Genomic DNA, 15,285 nt, shown 5'->3' with positions numbered 1-15,285 from the left:
GGGGATATGACCCTCCGAAAGTTCCGAACGATGGGAAAGTATGACATTCAGTTAGGAAGATGCTCAGGTAGAGGAATCAAGATCGCCTGACCATCCGAAAACTCTTAACACCCAAGAGGAGGATGCGAGGTGTCCTGACACTCAGGTAGGGGAGGTGGGACCTCGTGACACTCACAGATGGGGTGCAACTCCTTAGCACTCCGAGAAGCTCGTTGCGACCTTGTACTCAAGTATAAGGAGCTAATTCTGCCCCTTTTAACAGGATAGGTAGAGATGTGACCTTTGACACTCTCACAAGGGAGGTATAACTTTTGTACGTCCAGGTAGGTGAGGTGAGCAATGTCTGCTCTGGGACGTGGGCTGCTGTTTCCTGACAATCAAAAGGAACATGACTCCATGACACTCAGGAAGCTGTACCGAGTATTCCTGACACTCAGATATAGGAGACCCGCTGCACGCTGGTCCCTGAGAGGAGACCTGGAGACACTTAGGGGAAGGTCTGAGACCCTGCGATACGCAGCAGAGGACACGCAGGTGGACTTCCTAGTCGTGAGCAGGGAGACACAGAATGGGCTTCAGAAGGTGTGCTGACAGCACACACTTGGGAGAGGGAAAGGCATTTCGCTGCACTTGGCATTAAGGGTCTGTCCCTCTGCAGAGCCTGCCTTGCTGAAACTGCCAATATTGCACCGTCGTGTCGCAGGGGCTGCATGGCCCCTCAGTCTGTGAGTTGGAGTGGGACTGCGGGAACCTTGGATGACGGGGGGGGGGGGCCTTGAAAGATAACTGGGAGTGAAGCGCTTGGCCTTGGGACGGAGGGAGGGGGCTGCCTAAGAGCCCCCGTCGCCCCCCCCCCGGGGGGGGGGAAACTGTGCCGGGAGTTGGGAAGTCACTTTCTCATGCAGTGGTTAAGCTGAAGGGCTCCTGCCTGGCCTGACTGTGGACGGGGGGGTGGGGGTGGGGGCTTCTCCTGCTGATTGGTTAGAAAGCCGGGGAGCTTTGTGAGGTCACTGGGCTTCCAGGCCAGGCCGGGCAGGAGCGTGGTAGAGAGATGCTGCCAACTGCCGTTCTGCTGGTCCTGGCAGTGTCTGTGGCGGCCAGAGATAACGCCACGTGTGAGTAAGTGTCAGGGACTCCTTAGTGGGGTGGCGGGGGGGAGGGCGTCTTCTGAATAACAGAACCCACCCAGACTCCATCTGCCCAGGGTTCACAAGGAAGCCAAGCCAGGGCCTTCGCCTTCCCCACAGGGTCCCAGTGCCCGTGACTACATCCCCAGTTCAGACTCCCCTGCTGCCAACATCCTCAGCCCAGGGCCCCCAGCGCCCCGGATGTCCGTGGTTTCCTCCTAAGAAAACTCCTGGGGCTCCGACAGCACATAGACCTGTGCCCCATCCCCGCCCAGTGCCCGCCTTCCCTGCCTCTTGAACATTGAGCCTGGGTTCTCAGGAGGTCCTGTCCCCCTGCAGATACCCCCGTGCCCCACCCTGTGGTTGACCCCAGGGACCCCAGCGAATGTACGCGGTACCTCTAGTACCTCCACACCATGTGTAGCCTCCCACAGCCCCCAAGGCAACCTACAGTGCCAACGACTCCCAAACTCTCACCAAAAAAAGGCCCAGAACACAGGCCTCTGGACGGCCCCAGCTCTACCCTCCGCCTGGTCAGTGCTTCTGCTCCACAGGACTCCCTTCATCTGCTTGCAGCTGCTGTCTCCTCTTACTACTGTTCAACCCAGACCTGTGGCCCCAAGAACCCTTGGCTCTTCCCCGAGTCTCCCACCTTTAGCCCTGCCCTTGGCCCAGGGTCTCCCCAGCTTCAAGGGCCCTTCCGGTCTGTCTGTCCTGCTGATGCCCCCTCCTCCTCACCTTGTGCTCACACTCAAAGACCCAAGATGTCCCACTCGAGAACTGTTTTGCAGCGCCTGTGGCCCCCTGCCTCGTCATGGCCCCCGTGGCACCACTGCTCAGCCGCCCTCTAAGATTCCACACGCTCCAGGCTGCCCTGGTTGCCCCAGGGCCCCAGAGCGCTTCCACTTTTACCCACCCCACAGCCCTGCTCCCCAGGTGTGGAGGTTCAAGGGCGCACGGCCTGCTCCTGGTTTGACCTGTGCCTGTGCTCTCTCCCCAGTGGCCCCTGCGGGTTACGGTTCAGGCAGAAATTAGAGTCAGGCATGCGTGTGGTTGGCGGCATGAGTGCAGAACCGGGCGCCTGGCCCTGGATGGTCAGCCTCCAGATCTTTATGTACCACAACAACCGGAGGTACCACACGTGCGGGGGCATCTTGCTGAACTCGCACTGGGTGCTCACTGCTGCTCACTGCTTCAAGAACAAAAAGTAAGTGTGGGATCCCACGGAGGGGGGCTTCCGCAAGGGGTGTTCTCCCCGAGTCTCTGTGAGGAAGGTCCCTGAGGCTCTGGTTGACCTGGACCCTTGCTGGGGATGAGGGTGCTCTGAGGGTCATGTTGCCAGAGGCGTCTGTCCAGCCAGCCCGCAGGGACAGTGACCTGGCTCACCTCTGTGCCCGCAGAAAAGTTACTGACTGGAGACTGATTTTCGGAGCAAACGAAGTTGTGTGGGGAAGCAATAAGCCGGTGAAGCCACCCCTGCAGGAGAGATTTGTTGAGGAGATCATCATTCATGAAAAATACGTTTCAGGGTTAGAGATAAATGACATTGCTCTCATAAAGATCACCCCTCCTGTTCCATGCGGGCCCTTCATCGGACCAGGCTGCCTGCCCCAGTTTAAGGCAGGCCCGCCCAGAGCGCCCCAGACATGCTGGGTGACTGGCTGGGGCTACTTAAAAGAGAAAGGTGAGTACTGCAGGGGCTCCGGGGTGGACCTGCTGGTCCCTCCCTGGCGGTCTTTGATGGGAAGGGGAACGTGTGCTGACGCCCGGCTGAGCCCTCCCAGTCCCCAGCATGGGGCTGTGAGTGGGTCCTGTCACTGTCCCTGCAGCCAGAACAACTGGGTGGAGTTCCTTGTCCATGGCCTCACACTGACGTGTGTGAGGGCTGAACGGCAGGCACGGGGAGAACCTGGGCCTCTTTAGATGGGGCCCCCAGCGCTGCGTTCCCGGGAGCGCGGGGCTGAAGCAGTGCTAGCAGAGTCCTAGATGGGGTTTCCCTCTCTGTGCCTCAGTTCCCTCAGCTGTAAATGAAGGCAAGACCATGTAGTCACCAGGCTCGGAGGGTCCGGAGCCTGGCCGTCCTGCTCCCAGTGCCCTGCCTGCTCCCCACCCTTGGCAGTTCTGGCAGCAAAATCCATCCCACCCCCCACACCCCGACTCATAACTTTGAGGTTTCCTTGCAGACCCGGGAGGAACGGGTGGGGGTGTGGTTTTCTGCGGGCAGCACTAGGTAGCAGGGTTTTGCCTGCAGGGCAAGACCCAGGTGGATAGGCCTCTGCGGGTGAGCTACCCTTTCAGCTCCCTACAGGCGGGCATTTTTATCCAGTCACACTAGGAATGTGAAGATATGATTAACTCAGTTCTCAATCTCTTTTGTTCATTGATAATGGAAAATCTGGGCTTCCTAATTCAAGGCAGTTCAGTCATTTGGGGTTTAAAACTCAGTATTTTTTTTGGCAACAAAACCCAGTAATTTCAGGATTCTTCCCTTAACTCGTCTTCCCCCCTCAAAGTGTGAAATGAGTTTCCGACAGGATTGCCATCTGTACCGCATCTCAGGAAAGGCAGGTCCTCCCAGCTGTCCTTGCTGTCACTGGCCTGTGCTGACCAGCAACCTCTCCTCCCAGGCCTGGGGTTCCAACCCCGGTCTGGCTGTTGGGGTTCTGCGGCTCTGCCATGGCATGTAGAGCAAGCACACATGTGCTCCTTGTCCCACTCGTCGCCTGCCCTGCTCTGCCCACAAGTCCTACCTTATCCCCACGTTCTGGGAGTTGGTGCAGACCCTGGGGACTGATCTCAGGGTTCTCAGCCAGCTGAACCCTAACCCTCTACCATCCTCCTGCTCGGGAAGACTCCCACCTATACTCTGGACGTCACGCAAAGTCTGTTTTGTTCTCGAGTCACCCTAAATTTGTTGGGGTTTCTATCATTTTTTGTTTGTTTGTTTGCAAACACATCCCCTGCCCCTAAGCCCAAGTCTTAGAGACACCCAGGCTCCTGGAACTTTCCTTCTGACCTTCCTCTTCCTTCTTCTCCCTTGAACGCATACACTTTGGGGACCTAAGGGCATTTCTAGGGTAGTCTGCCTCCTTTTCCATTGAATTCTGAGTTCCTGCAGGCGTTTAAGGCGTGGGTTATTTAAAGCCATGGTGCAGGGACTGAGAAAACCCTCTTCCGTTTCAGGACACCTGGTTCTTAACAATGAAGCCCATGGCTCTGCCACAGATTGAAAAGCCCACCTCAGTGGCCAACACGCGAGGCTGGCTGTTCTTTCCGTGTTAGTTACGTTTACCTGAGGGCAGGGCATGTACACACCCTCACTGTCGCTTAGATGGGAAGCAAAGGCAGGGGCTGAGGAGACTGCAAACACAGTCAAAGCCATTCAAACGTGCATCTGGCAGCTGCTTAATAACCACGGGCTGTGCCCGCCCCAGCCTCCCTTCCCCACGGGGGTCCCGTCTTTCCGAGGGGCCTCCAGAGCCTCGTTCCAGGTCTGCCCCTCACCCTGTCAGGTCTGATTCCTCAACTCCCCGTTTGTACTGCAGATGATGTTCAGACTCACTGGGCTATGGTGGGGCTGCTGGGACCCTCCTGTCTGTGGGACCGTGTGATGCAGGGGATGGTGGCGTCAGCTCCTGGGCTTCAAACCAGATGCGTGTTGGCTGCCCCAGCCACAGCACAGGCTGGGCCTTTCTTAACCCCTGGTCACGGCCGAGCATCTGAGGCCGAAAGAAAGTTCTGACTTGCCTGTGAGGTCATTTCAAACCCCCACCCCCACCCCCGTGCCCCTGGCAGGTCTGCCTGTGTGTGGAGGAGCTGCGAGAGAACTGCTCTTTCCACTTCCTCTCGAAACAGACACCAGGCACATGAGCCGAGTCCAGAGCATCCTGCCCACAGCTGGGTGGAGGATAAAAAGCGGGGAGGGAGACCTATAGCTGGACTATGGGGAATGGACGGTGTGTCCTGGACTCAAGTCTGGAGAGGAAAACCTGGGTCTGAATCCAAGCCACAGCATGTCCCTGCTGTGACCTTGGGCAAGGGGTGCTCTGGCCTGACCAGAGGAAAGGGGAGTAGCAGTTCCTACCTCACGAGGTGGCTGTGAGGAATACAGGCGATGACACCTGTGTGGCTCATGGCAACTGCTTGGCACGTCCTCGGTACAGTCGCTAACCGCACAGCCAACCTCCATAAGCCACTGCCATTGATGAATAGGACTCTTCAGCTGCATCCATCCATCCTGCCCCTGCCACCTGTCCACCGTCCATGTCTTTCCTCTCTTCCTCTCTCCTCCATCTCCTGTCTCTCGTCAGCTCTTCCAGCTGCGTGCTTTCTTCCCTGCAGGAGTGGATAAGGAGAGCTGGCTTAAAACAGGGCCTTGTAGGATGAGGAGGGCTCAGTGGAGGGAGGAAGGCAGGGCTTTCCCAGGACATGTCTAATGTGATCACTGACCACTGAGTTGCCTGGCTGTAGGCCCCAGGACGTCACCTACACTGCAGGAGGCACGTGTGGCCCTCATCGACCTCGAATTATGTAACTCGACCCGCTGGTACAATGGGCGAATTCGTTCAACTAATGTGTGCGCAGGGTATCCTAGAGGCAAGATTGACACCTGCCAGGTAACTTCCTTTTGGGTGCCCAGGCCCTTGCAGACACCTCTTTTTTTTGCATCCCTGAGCAAAGTTCCCTGGTCTCTCTTCTGCATCCATCGCCACGATGAGCTGGGGAGGCGATACCCACCCGCTGCCCCTACACAGAATCCATCACCGTATTTAGAACTTTACTCACCCGAACACAGAGATCATCTCAGCCAAACACTGCCCTGAAGATAGTGTTTACCTCTCCTGAGCGAATACAAACCAGTCTTGTACACACCTGCTCAGGTACGCATGTGACACCGCGTGCGTTGCTCCTCGTGCCCTCCTTGCTGCAAACCCATTACCATCCACATGCTCGCCCGCATCCCAAGTGGAGCTGTTGGGACCACTTCAAACTTTACTGCAATCGCCCGTGTTTATGGCAGCAGAAGTCGCCCTCTCAGCGTCTCTGGCCTTTCTAGGGCAGGGGGACGTGCTCAGGCAGAGAGTGACTTCTGTGTCCTTCTGGGCAGGGGGACAGCGGCGGGCCTCTCATGTGCAGAGACAGAGCGGAAAACACCTTTGTGGTCGTGGGCATCACAAGCTGGGGGGTAGGCTGCGCCCGAGCTAAGCGCCCTGGAGTCTACACGTCTACCTGGCCCTATCTGAACTGGATTGCTTCCAAGATTGGTTCTAATGCCTTGCAGATGGTTCAACTGGGCACCCCTCCCCGTCCTTCTACTCCAGCACCCCCTGTCAGACCCCCCTCTGTTCAGACTCCTGTTCGCCCACCTTGGTACTTCCAACGCCCTCCTGGACCCTCCCAGCAACCTGGGTCCCGCCCCCGCCCCCCAGCTCCCCCCCCTCCCCCGCCCCCCCCGCCCCCCCCACCCCCACCGCCTCCACCACCCCCACCCCCACCCCCACAGCAAGTTTCCGCTAAACCTCCCCAAGCACTTTCCTTTGCCAAGCGACTGCAGCAGCTCATAGAGGCCCTGAAGGGGACGGCATTCTCTAGTGGAAGGAGCTATTATGAAACAGAGACCACAGACCTCCAAGAACTGCCCGCCTCCTGATTTGACCCCATTTTCACCTGATTTGGACCCATTGCACACCTCATCCCTGAGGAAAAAAAGGATGAAATAAATGACTATAAATACAAATATAAATATATATACATAAAGAGATGCTTTCTGGACTTCTTCCTGTCTGCCCTCTCCAACTCAACCCAAACTCTCCCCGTCAAATCTGCCTTCCCTCCATTCACCCTCCAACGACTGGAATTGCTTGTGTTAAGGACGTCAATTGTTTTTCAATCTTGACCTGAAATACTATGGCGAGGTGGCCTGGGGCCATGGTCCAGGTGCTTATGGCATACTTGGTGTCTCTGCATGTTATGCCAATGGGGCTCAGCTCCTGAGAGAGGAACCCACTGCAAATGAGTGTGCGTTGATGTCTACTGGAGCCCACGGCCCTCCTGGTGGCAGGAGGAGACAGACTCACCAGAAGGGTCGGTCCTTAGTTTCTTCTATCCTCCATGATGTGGGACATTTCATCCTGGGCCCATGATCTGTAGCTGACACTGGGCTTTCCTTCCTGGAGAGACAGGGGCCTGAGCTCAGGAGACGCTCTGGTGGGAGGTCACAGACTTGTAGAGCCTGCGGGGTCCAGGCGGCGGGTTCTTGCACAACTTCTGCCAACTTCCCATGCACGTCATATGTTTATACATAATCGAACCCTTATCTGTCACTGTTCTTATTACTCTGTCTTTTCCTGCTCATTCAGCAAATGTAGATGTTTCCCTGGTAGCACACATGGCCTCAACTTCTCTATGCGCCACACTAGGGATGTGAGCCACTGAGGTGTCCTCTCTCGGCTTCCACCTGCCCATTTCCTCACATCTAAGCCAACACTGGTTCCTAACAAAGTCACCCATCCTTGCCACTCTGATAGATATTCAAAGCTTCATTTCAGAAATTATGAGTGAAACTGTTAGTAAGACTCTGGGAAGTGCCTTCGTGCCCCTGTGGATACTCGAACCCTAAAAATGGCTCACAGAGGCAGGAGCAGGATCTCCCGCCCAGAGGGGCAGGAGGAGCAGGGATAAAGCTATGTGCCGAACCAGCGTCGAAGGGCATCCAGGCCACATGTCACTGTTTCCTTGTGGGGTCACTGGGCAAATGACGTTTTCCAAAAAGCAGAGGTCATAATGACGAATTTTATTGCTCCGAATAATAACGAAATGATTTAACAGCAGCTGAACTGGCACGTGAAAACTCGGACACTAGAAAACCGGACATGTCAAGAATAAGAGATGTACATTATTGGAATTTTCTGCAGAAACTACATTCTTAGTACAGGATCATCAATGACTTGCTCTGGTCAAAACAGATGTGTCTTTGTACGGACACGGGCTTTCAGAAACAGAATGGCTGGGTCCCACAGGAGGTGTAGTTCTGTCCTATGAATACACCTCCCAAACCCACCAGCACAACCAGAGCAGTGAACACACCCACCACTCCTCAAAGTGCTTTGTCATTTCCCAGCACCTTTCCGCCTGGGCCCCAGGCAACCACTGATCTGCTTTCTATGACTATATATTAGGTTTGCATTTTATATAAATGGAATTAAGCTGTTTTTTGCTTTTGCTCTTAAGGACGCACCCATGCCACCTGGAGGTTTCCCTGCTAGGGGTCCTATTGGAGCTACAGCGGCCGACCTACGCCACAGCCACAGCAATGCCAGATCCAAGCCTCATCTGTGACCTACACCACAGCTCACAGCAACGCTGGATCTTTAACCCACTGACCGAACCCACAACGTCATGGTTCCTAGTCGGATTCGTTTCTGCTGCGCCATGGTGGAAACTCCTCAAGTACTTTTTTTTGGTTTAGCTTCCTTCACTCAGCAGAATCATTTTGAGATTCATGTTTATTCTTTTTTATTGCCGAGGATTTCATCATATAGCTGTACTGCAATTTGTTTCTCTGTTCACTGTAGGTGAATGTTTGGTTATGCTAAATAAAGCAGCCTCGGGCGGCACATACAAGCCTGTGCGCGCACATACACTTTCCTGTCTCTTGGCTGAGTAGCTACATGTGGAATGGCTGGATCACATGGTAGGTGTATGTTTGGCATTTTAAATAACTGCCAAAGTGGTTTTTCAAAATAGAACATTTCACATGCCACCAGCAGTGTAAGAGAGCCCAGTTCTCGAGCTCCTTGCCAGCACCTGGTGTGGTCAGTATAATTTTAGCCATTCTGACAGGTGCATGGTCATGTTTCACTTGTGGAGCTTTTTCCGCAGACAAGAGTAGTTTTGGAATAAGTTCAAAGCATTCTGAATGAATACAGCTAAGGTCTCTTGTCAGTAATGTAACAAGGCAATTAACTTTTGATAGTTATAAAATATGGAAGGACACCTAGGGAAACAAGTAGGTAGAGGGAAAGAGGCATAAAATAAACTTGTCCAAGCAGAATTTGGATTTTTCAAGCATCTCAAACATCAGTGGAAAACTGAAATACCGACAGCAGCAGTTCATAGGAGGGCTTCTCTGTTAAATTCCAGCTAATATCTCTTTTGCACAATTCCAGAAAAAACCTGCCTAAGAAACTGGAAGTCTATTTCCTATATGAAGATATTCCAAAGTGTCCAATCTCTCAGAATCTCTCTGCTGCTGATGTTACTAAATCCAAATAATAATACTCTGTATTTACAACAAAATCCTCAGATGTCCTATAATGCTATACATTCTTCAAGGTGAACCAAATTGTGTTCAAGTCTCAATTTGCCAGGTTAAATTAAAAATAACATTCAAGCAGGTCTTAATTCACTGCATTCATGTATCTACTACACATAATATACCAAAAGTATTTTGTGAGCTAAATTCTTCTAGATACAGAGTGAAATGCAAATCTTACATTCAGTGCTTTTTTTTTGGCTGTACCTCGGGCATGCCGAAGTTCAGGGCCAGGGGTTGAACGTGCACCGCAGCAGCGAGACAATGCTGGATCCTTAGCCTGCTGAGTCACCCGGGAATTCTCTCCGTGCTCTTTATGACATCATCGTTGTCTCGGTATGAGTTTTTATTTTTGCTTTTATTTTTTTATAGGCTCGCACCTGCAGCATATGGAAGTTCCTGGGCTAGGGGTCAAATTGGAGCTGCAGCTGCCAGTCAGCCTCACAACCACAGCAATGCGGGATCTGAGCTGCATCTGCGACCTAGGTCACATCATGGGGACTTGCTGGATCCTGAACCCACTGAGCCAGACCAGGGATCAAACCCACACTCCCATGGACACTAGTCGGGTTCTCTAATCCACTGAGCTACAACAGGAACTCCCCAACTGAATTTTTATTTTTTTATTTTTTATTTTTTCTGTCTTTTTGCCATTTCTTAGGCCGCTCCAGTGGCATATGGAGGTTCCCAGGCTAGGGGTTGAATCGGAGCTGTAGCCGCCGGCCTACGCCAGAGCCACAGCAACGCAAGATCCGAGCCGCGTCTGTAACCTACACCACAGCTCACAGCAACACTGGATTGTTAACCCACTGAGCAAGGGCAGGGATCGAACCCGCAACCTCATGGTTCCTAGTCGGATTCGTTAACCACTGTGCTACAACAGGAACTCCCCAACTGAATTTTTAAAAACAGGTGTTGGAAGGAACCTTAGTATATTCCTTATATTTTAAATTTTTTATTTTTTTAAGAATAAAAGTATTTCAGGGAGTTCCCATTGTGGCTCAGTGGTAATGAACCTGACTAGCATCCATGAGGGTTCTATCCCTGGCCTCACTGAGTGGGTTAAGGATCTAGTGTTGCCGTAAACTGTGGTGTAGGTCACATGTGTGGCTCAGATCTGGCATTGCTATAGCTGTGGTGTAGGCTGGCAGCTCTAGCTCTGATTCAGCTCCTAGCCTGGGACCTCCTATATGCCCTAAATACAAATAAATAAACAAATAAATAAATAAAATAAATATTTCAAACGGAAGACTTCATGACAATCCCTGCCTAAAAAGTTCTTAAATCTCAAACTTTTTACGCTTTTTCTTTATTTATTTATTTATATTTTTTTATTTTTTGTCTTTTTGCTATTTCTTGGGCCGATCCCGCGGCATATGGAGGTTCCCAGGCTAGGGGTCGAATCGGAGCTGTAGCCACCAGCCTACACCAGAGCCTCAGCAACTCGGGATCCGAGCTGCGTCTGCAACCTACACCACAGCTCACGGCAACGCCAGATCGTTACCCACTAAGCAAGGGCAGGGACCGAACCCGCAACCTCATGGTTCCTAGTCGGATTCGTTAACCACTGCGCCACGACGGGAACTCCTACACTTTTTTTTTAAATGAGAAAGATCCTATTCTCTCCTGTTCTGTCCTCACTGGAGATAGAGAAAAGCTTCTCATATAACTTCTTACTTGGAATCCTTTACTAGAAGTCTCAAATAATAATAAGACTTATTAAACCACATCAACAGCTTTTTCCTTTTCAGAGTAAAATGGTCTTAAGTTTTTGCACTTTTTCTCAGGCGTCTTATTTTAATTCCTTTTTATTTCTGCTTGACCTGAGTTCCCATAATCCAACACACTAGCAGGAACTGAAGTAGTAAAAGGCATACGTTTCCTCACCTCCTGTAACGAGGTCTCTTTTTTGTGATTGCCAGTAAAGGAAAACGATGGACTCACTCTCTGCTCCTTTAATGACAAATAGGCACAAGCCAACATCTTGCCTGCTTTTGGGTGGTGGGTGGGTTTGCTCGTCACTTACTGGTCTTTTTGTTGGTTTTTACAGTTAATTTTCCAAAGGAGGCCTTGATCTTGCCCCACTTATTTTTTCCTTTCCCCAAGCTCTAGAACATCGTGGAATTTTGACCTGCCCGCTCAAGGAGAATGCACTCCTTCCCATGAAGTTACTCCCAGAGGAAAACAACATAGAGCCCAAGGCTGGGACTTGTGTCTTGTGCCTCCCCTGGCTGGCTGGGCCAGTGGCTGAATTTGTCCTATTAGTTATGATCCCAGTCAAGCTCATGCCAAATGTGCTTAGATAGACTGCACAGCTTGTCTGGAATCAAATGACTCCTCTATATCCTTCAGGAACATTTGTAAATGCTGTTAATTTAACTTAAAAAATCTTTTTGGCCACACTTGTGGCATGTGGAAGTTCCTGGGCGAGGGATCAAACCCGAGCCATAGCAGTGACAATGCTGAGTCCTCAACGGCTAGGCCCACCAGGGAACTACTGGATTCTATTAGTTTTCATTTTGGATTTTTAAATCTTTGTGGCAAGAATCCATACTTCACTACCTTAACACCTTAATTAAGATGACTTAAGTGTTGTATTATATTAAAGTACTCAAAACTGCTCCCATCATAGAGAATGACCATCGAGACATGGCTTAGTGACTATGAACTGCAGTCACACCATCTTGGCTCCACTTTGTCTTTCAGTCACTGAAGCACAGGTACTCAAGACAAATAAACCTATTTTTCATATATAGAGTATTATCCACATCATTTTGTAAAATGTAGGTCATTTCCTAAATGACAATCTACATTCTTAAAAGCTAGCTATCCAAGTCATACAAGATACAGCTATCAGAAAGTAAGGAAGGAGCAAATTAATAGTAGCAATTCAATAACTTGAAAATTCTATTTGGATTACATGTGTTCAACTAAATGTTAGCTGATTGATTGCTGAAACCAACCAAGCCATGATTTAATGAGCATTCTAATCATTCCAGATTTTATATCATGGTTATTGTTGTTACTATTTTGGATAAATTCTCTTATGCTGCTGCCATCTCCTATAGGTCATTTGTTTAGTGTGATCACATCCAAGCCTTGCGAAGGTTAATGCCTAACTGTATCACATGGGTTCAAATGTTCTACAAGTGAGCTATCTAGGACAATATGCTTTAAGAAGATTAAACAACACTGCTCTATTAAGTCTTTTTTTCAGATCCCAGAATCAACCAAAAAAGACCTTCCAAGTTTTTTCCACAACAAAATGATAAATGGTTCTTATGGGATCAGAAATTCTGTAGAAGTGAGCAAAATGTTAGAATCAACCGGAGTTTTAGAGTTTATAATACCTAAAATCCATTTTATTTCTTACTAACATTAACTTAAATACTTACAAAAATATAATTCAAAGGTTAGACTTCTAAATTAACTCAGAGTTCCTCTCTCAGTTCAGATATTTTTCTTTGCTTAAATCAGCACATCCTTGATATAGGTGGGAAGCATCTATATAGTTTGAAAGATTTTCTCTAGCTGTCCAAACATTAACTGATCAGATCATATTTGATGCGGGAGCACCTGGCACCATCCCTGAGAAGGTACTGAGGAATTTGACAAGAACAAGGTCCCTGGCAGTGTTGCCTGTTGTTTTATGTCCGGTAAACATCAGGTTTTTACTACTTGTGATGAATGTATGCTGCATTGAGAGCACCTTAACAGAGATGCTGATACCACAGATAGATATGCTAAATGCCCTATTTCAGGTATTTTAATTTGTAAATAAATACCTGCGATGTAACAATAATACATTTCCCCAGTGATCTTGGAAGAGTAAAATTTTCTTGCCATCTTGATGGATTTCTTCCCAAATTTAATGGATTAATTTCCTTAACTAACTCTACAATTCAACACATGCCTTTTAAAAAAAATGTGCTATACACAATAATAGGCCTCTGGAACTAAGCTTAATCATACTTTAATAGCAAACTCACTTTTGTAATATATTTTTCTTTTTTTCTTTTTTTTTTGTCTTTTTGCCCTTTCTAGGGTGCTCCTGAGGCATATGGAGGTTCCCAGGTTAGGGGTCTAATCAGAGCTGTAGCTGCCAGCCTACGCCAGAGCCACAGCAACGCGGGATCCGAGCCGCGTCTGCGAACTACACCACAGCTCATGGCAACACAGGATCCTTAACCCACTGAGCAAGGGCAGGGACCGAACCCGCAACCTCATGGTTCCTTGTCGGATTCGTTAACCACTGCGTCACGATGGGAACTCCTGTAATATATTTTTCTTAAAGGAATTACAGCATGTTACTATAATTCTTCTAACGTACTGTTTTCTGTCCAGGATTATGAAACATTTGAATAATTTCCCTCCAGACCATTTCACTTCAAATTTATAGTTTGTTTAGTCAGCTGGCCAAAACTAAAGAAAAGAAAAGGAGGAAAGGAAAAAAGAAACTCCTCCAGATGAGCTAGAGAAAGTATGCCAGCAGGAGGTCGAGGCACAGGTTTCTTGGCTGCTCTGTTCCATATGCCAGTGAGGGGTATACCCCTAAATGGAACTCCAGGTCCCTCCGTTCTCACTGGGCTCAAGAAAACTTTACATCAGACTAATCAAGTAAAATTCATACTTTGTGGCAAGATAAGAAAAATTTAAACTTAAAAATTTTCTCTCCCCACTTGGGCCTCTTCCTTCCCTTTTAGTGTGTGTTGTACTGCCTGCATCCTTAGGCAATAAAGAGGTCAAGTGAACACATGGCAAGATGGCAGCGATCTAAAGCCAAGAGGCTTCAGAATGCAATCTACCTTGCCAGCACCGTGATCTTAGACGCCCCAGCTTCCAGAATGGTGAGAAATAAACACCTGTCGTAAGTCATCCAATCAATGGTATTTCGTTACAGCAGGCTGTGTAGACCATGGCACTTGAATTGAAAACTGCTCATATAGGGAGTTCCCATTGTGGCTCAGAGGAAATGAACCTGATATAGTCTTCGTGAGGATGTGACTTCGATCCCTGACCTTTCTCAGTGGGTTAAGGATCCAGTGTTGCCATAAGCTATGGTGTACTTTGCAGACATGGCTCAGATCTGGTGTTACGGTGGCTGTGGTATAGACCAGTAGCTGCAGCTCTGATTTGACCCCTAGCCTGGGAACTTCCATACGCTGCAGGTACAGCGCACCCCCCCAAAAAAAGGGAAAGAAAATTACTCATATAAGCACATGTATAAGCATGCTCATCGTAGCGCTGTTCTCAATAGCTAAAAGGTGGACACCCCGAATGTCCATCAATGGATGAATGAATGACAAACAATTGTGGGAAATAGCATCATGGAACATTATTCAGCCATAAAAGGAAGGAAATACATGATAAATGGATGAATCTTGAGAACATGCCTACAGAAGGCAGACACAAAAGATCACATATTGTTGTATTCTGTTTATATGAAATATCCAGAACAGATAAATCCACAGAGATAGAACGTAGATTAGTATTTACAGGAGGCTAGGGGACAGGGTACTAGAGAGAAACCACTTAATGAGTCAGGGATTTTACCTTGGAGTGATGGAAATGTTTTAGAAGTAGAGAGAGGTGATAATTGTCCATCCTGCACTTTAAAATGGTTTTTTTTTAAAAATAATTTTGTTATGTACATTTCACCTCAATAAACTATTAAAAAAAGACCAGGGTTGCTTTCCTGTATGTCAGGATGCAATGAAATTTAAGAAGAAGGTGGGTCTGAGCAGGCTAAGGGTGTGTGACCACGGATGTTGCCTGTACTCTGCCTCAGCCCGCTCCCCCAGCTTTGAGTGTTGATGGATTAACTCATTGCTGCCCCTTTCCCCA

General features: G+C 49.3%; 1 protein-coding gene across 1 annotated transcript; it reads left to right on the top strand.

The window, feature by feature from the left end:
* Positions 1 to 1,027: 1,027 nt before the first annotated feature.
* On the top strand, positions 1,028 to 6,881 carry ACR (acrosin). Its single transcript, NM_214033.2, is given in 5 exon segments — positions 1,028 to 1,119; positions 2,128 to 2,334; positions 2,528 to 2,811; positions 5,598 to 5,743; positions 6,235 to 6,881. Coding segments are annotated over 5 exon segments (1,248 nt in total). The 5' UTR covers positions 1,028 to 1,051; the 3' UTR covers positions 6,778 to 6,881.
* The last annotated feature ends 8,404 nt before the right edge of the window (positions 6,882 to 15,285 follow it).

Source organism: Sus scrofa, chromosome 5, assembly GCF_054392235.1.
Source record: "Sus scrofa isolate SSC_HxYL_T2T_F1_AM1 chromosome 5, Sscrofa_HxYL_maternal_Yorkshire_Landrace_v2.0, whole genome shotgun sequence".
Taxonomy (NCBI): domain Eukaryota; kingdom Metazoa; phylum Chordata; class Mammalia; order Artiodactyla; family Suidae; genus Sus; species Sus scrofa.
This window is presented reverse-complemented; position numbering and strand designations above follow the sequence as displayed.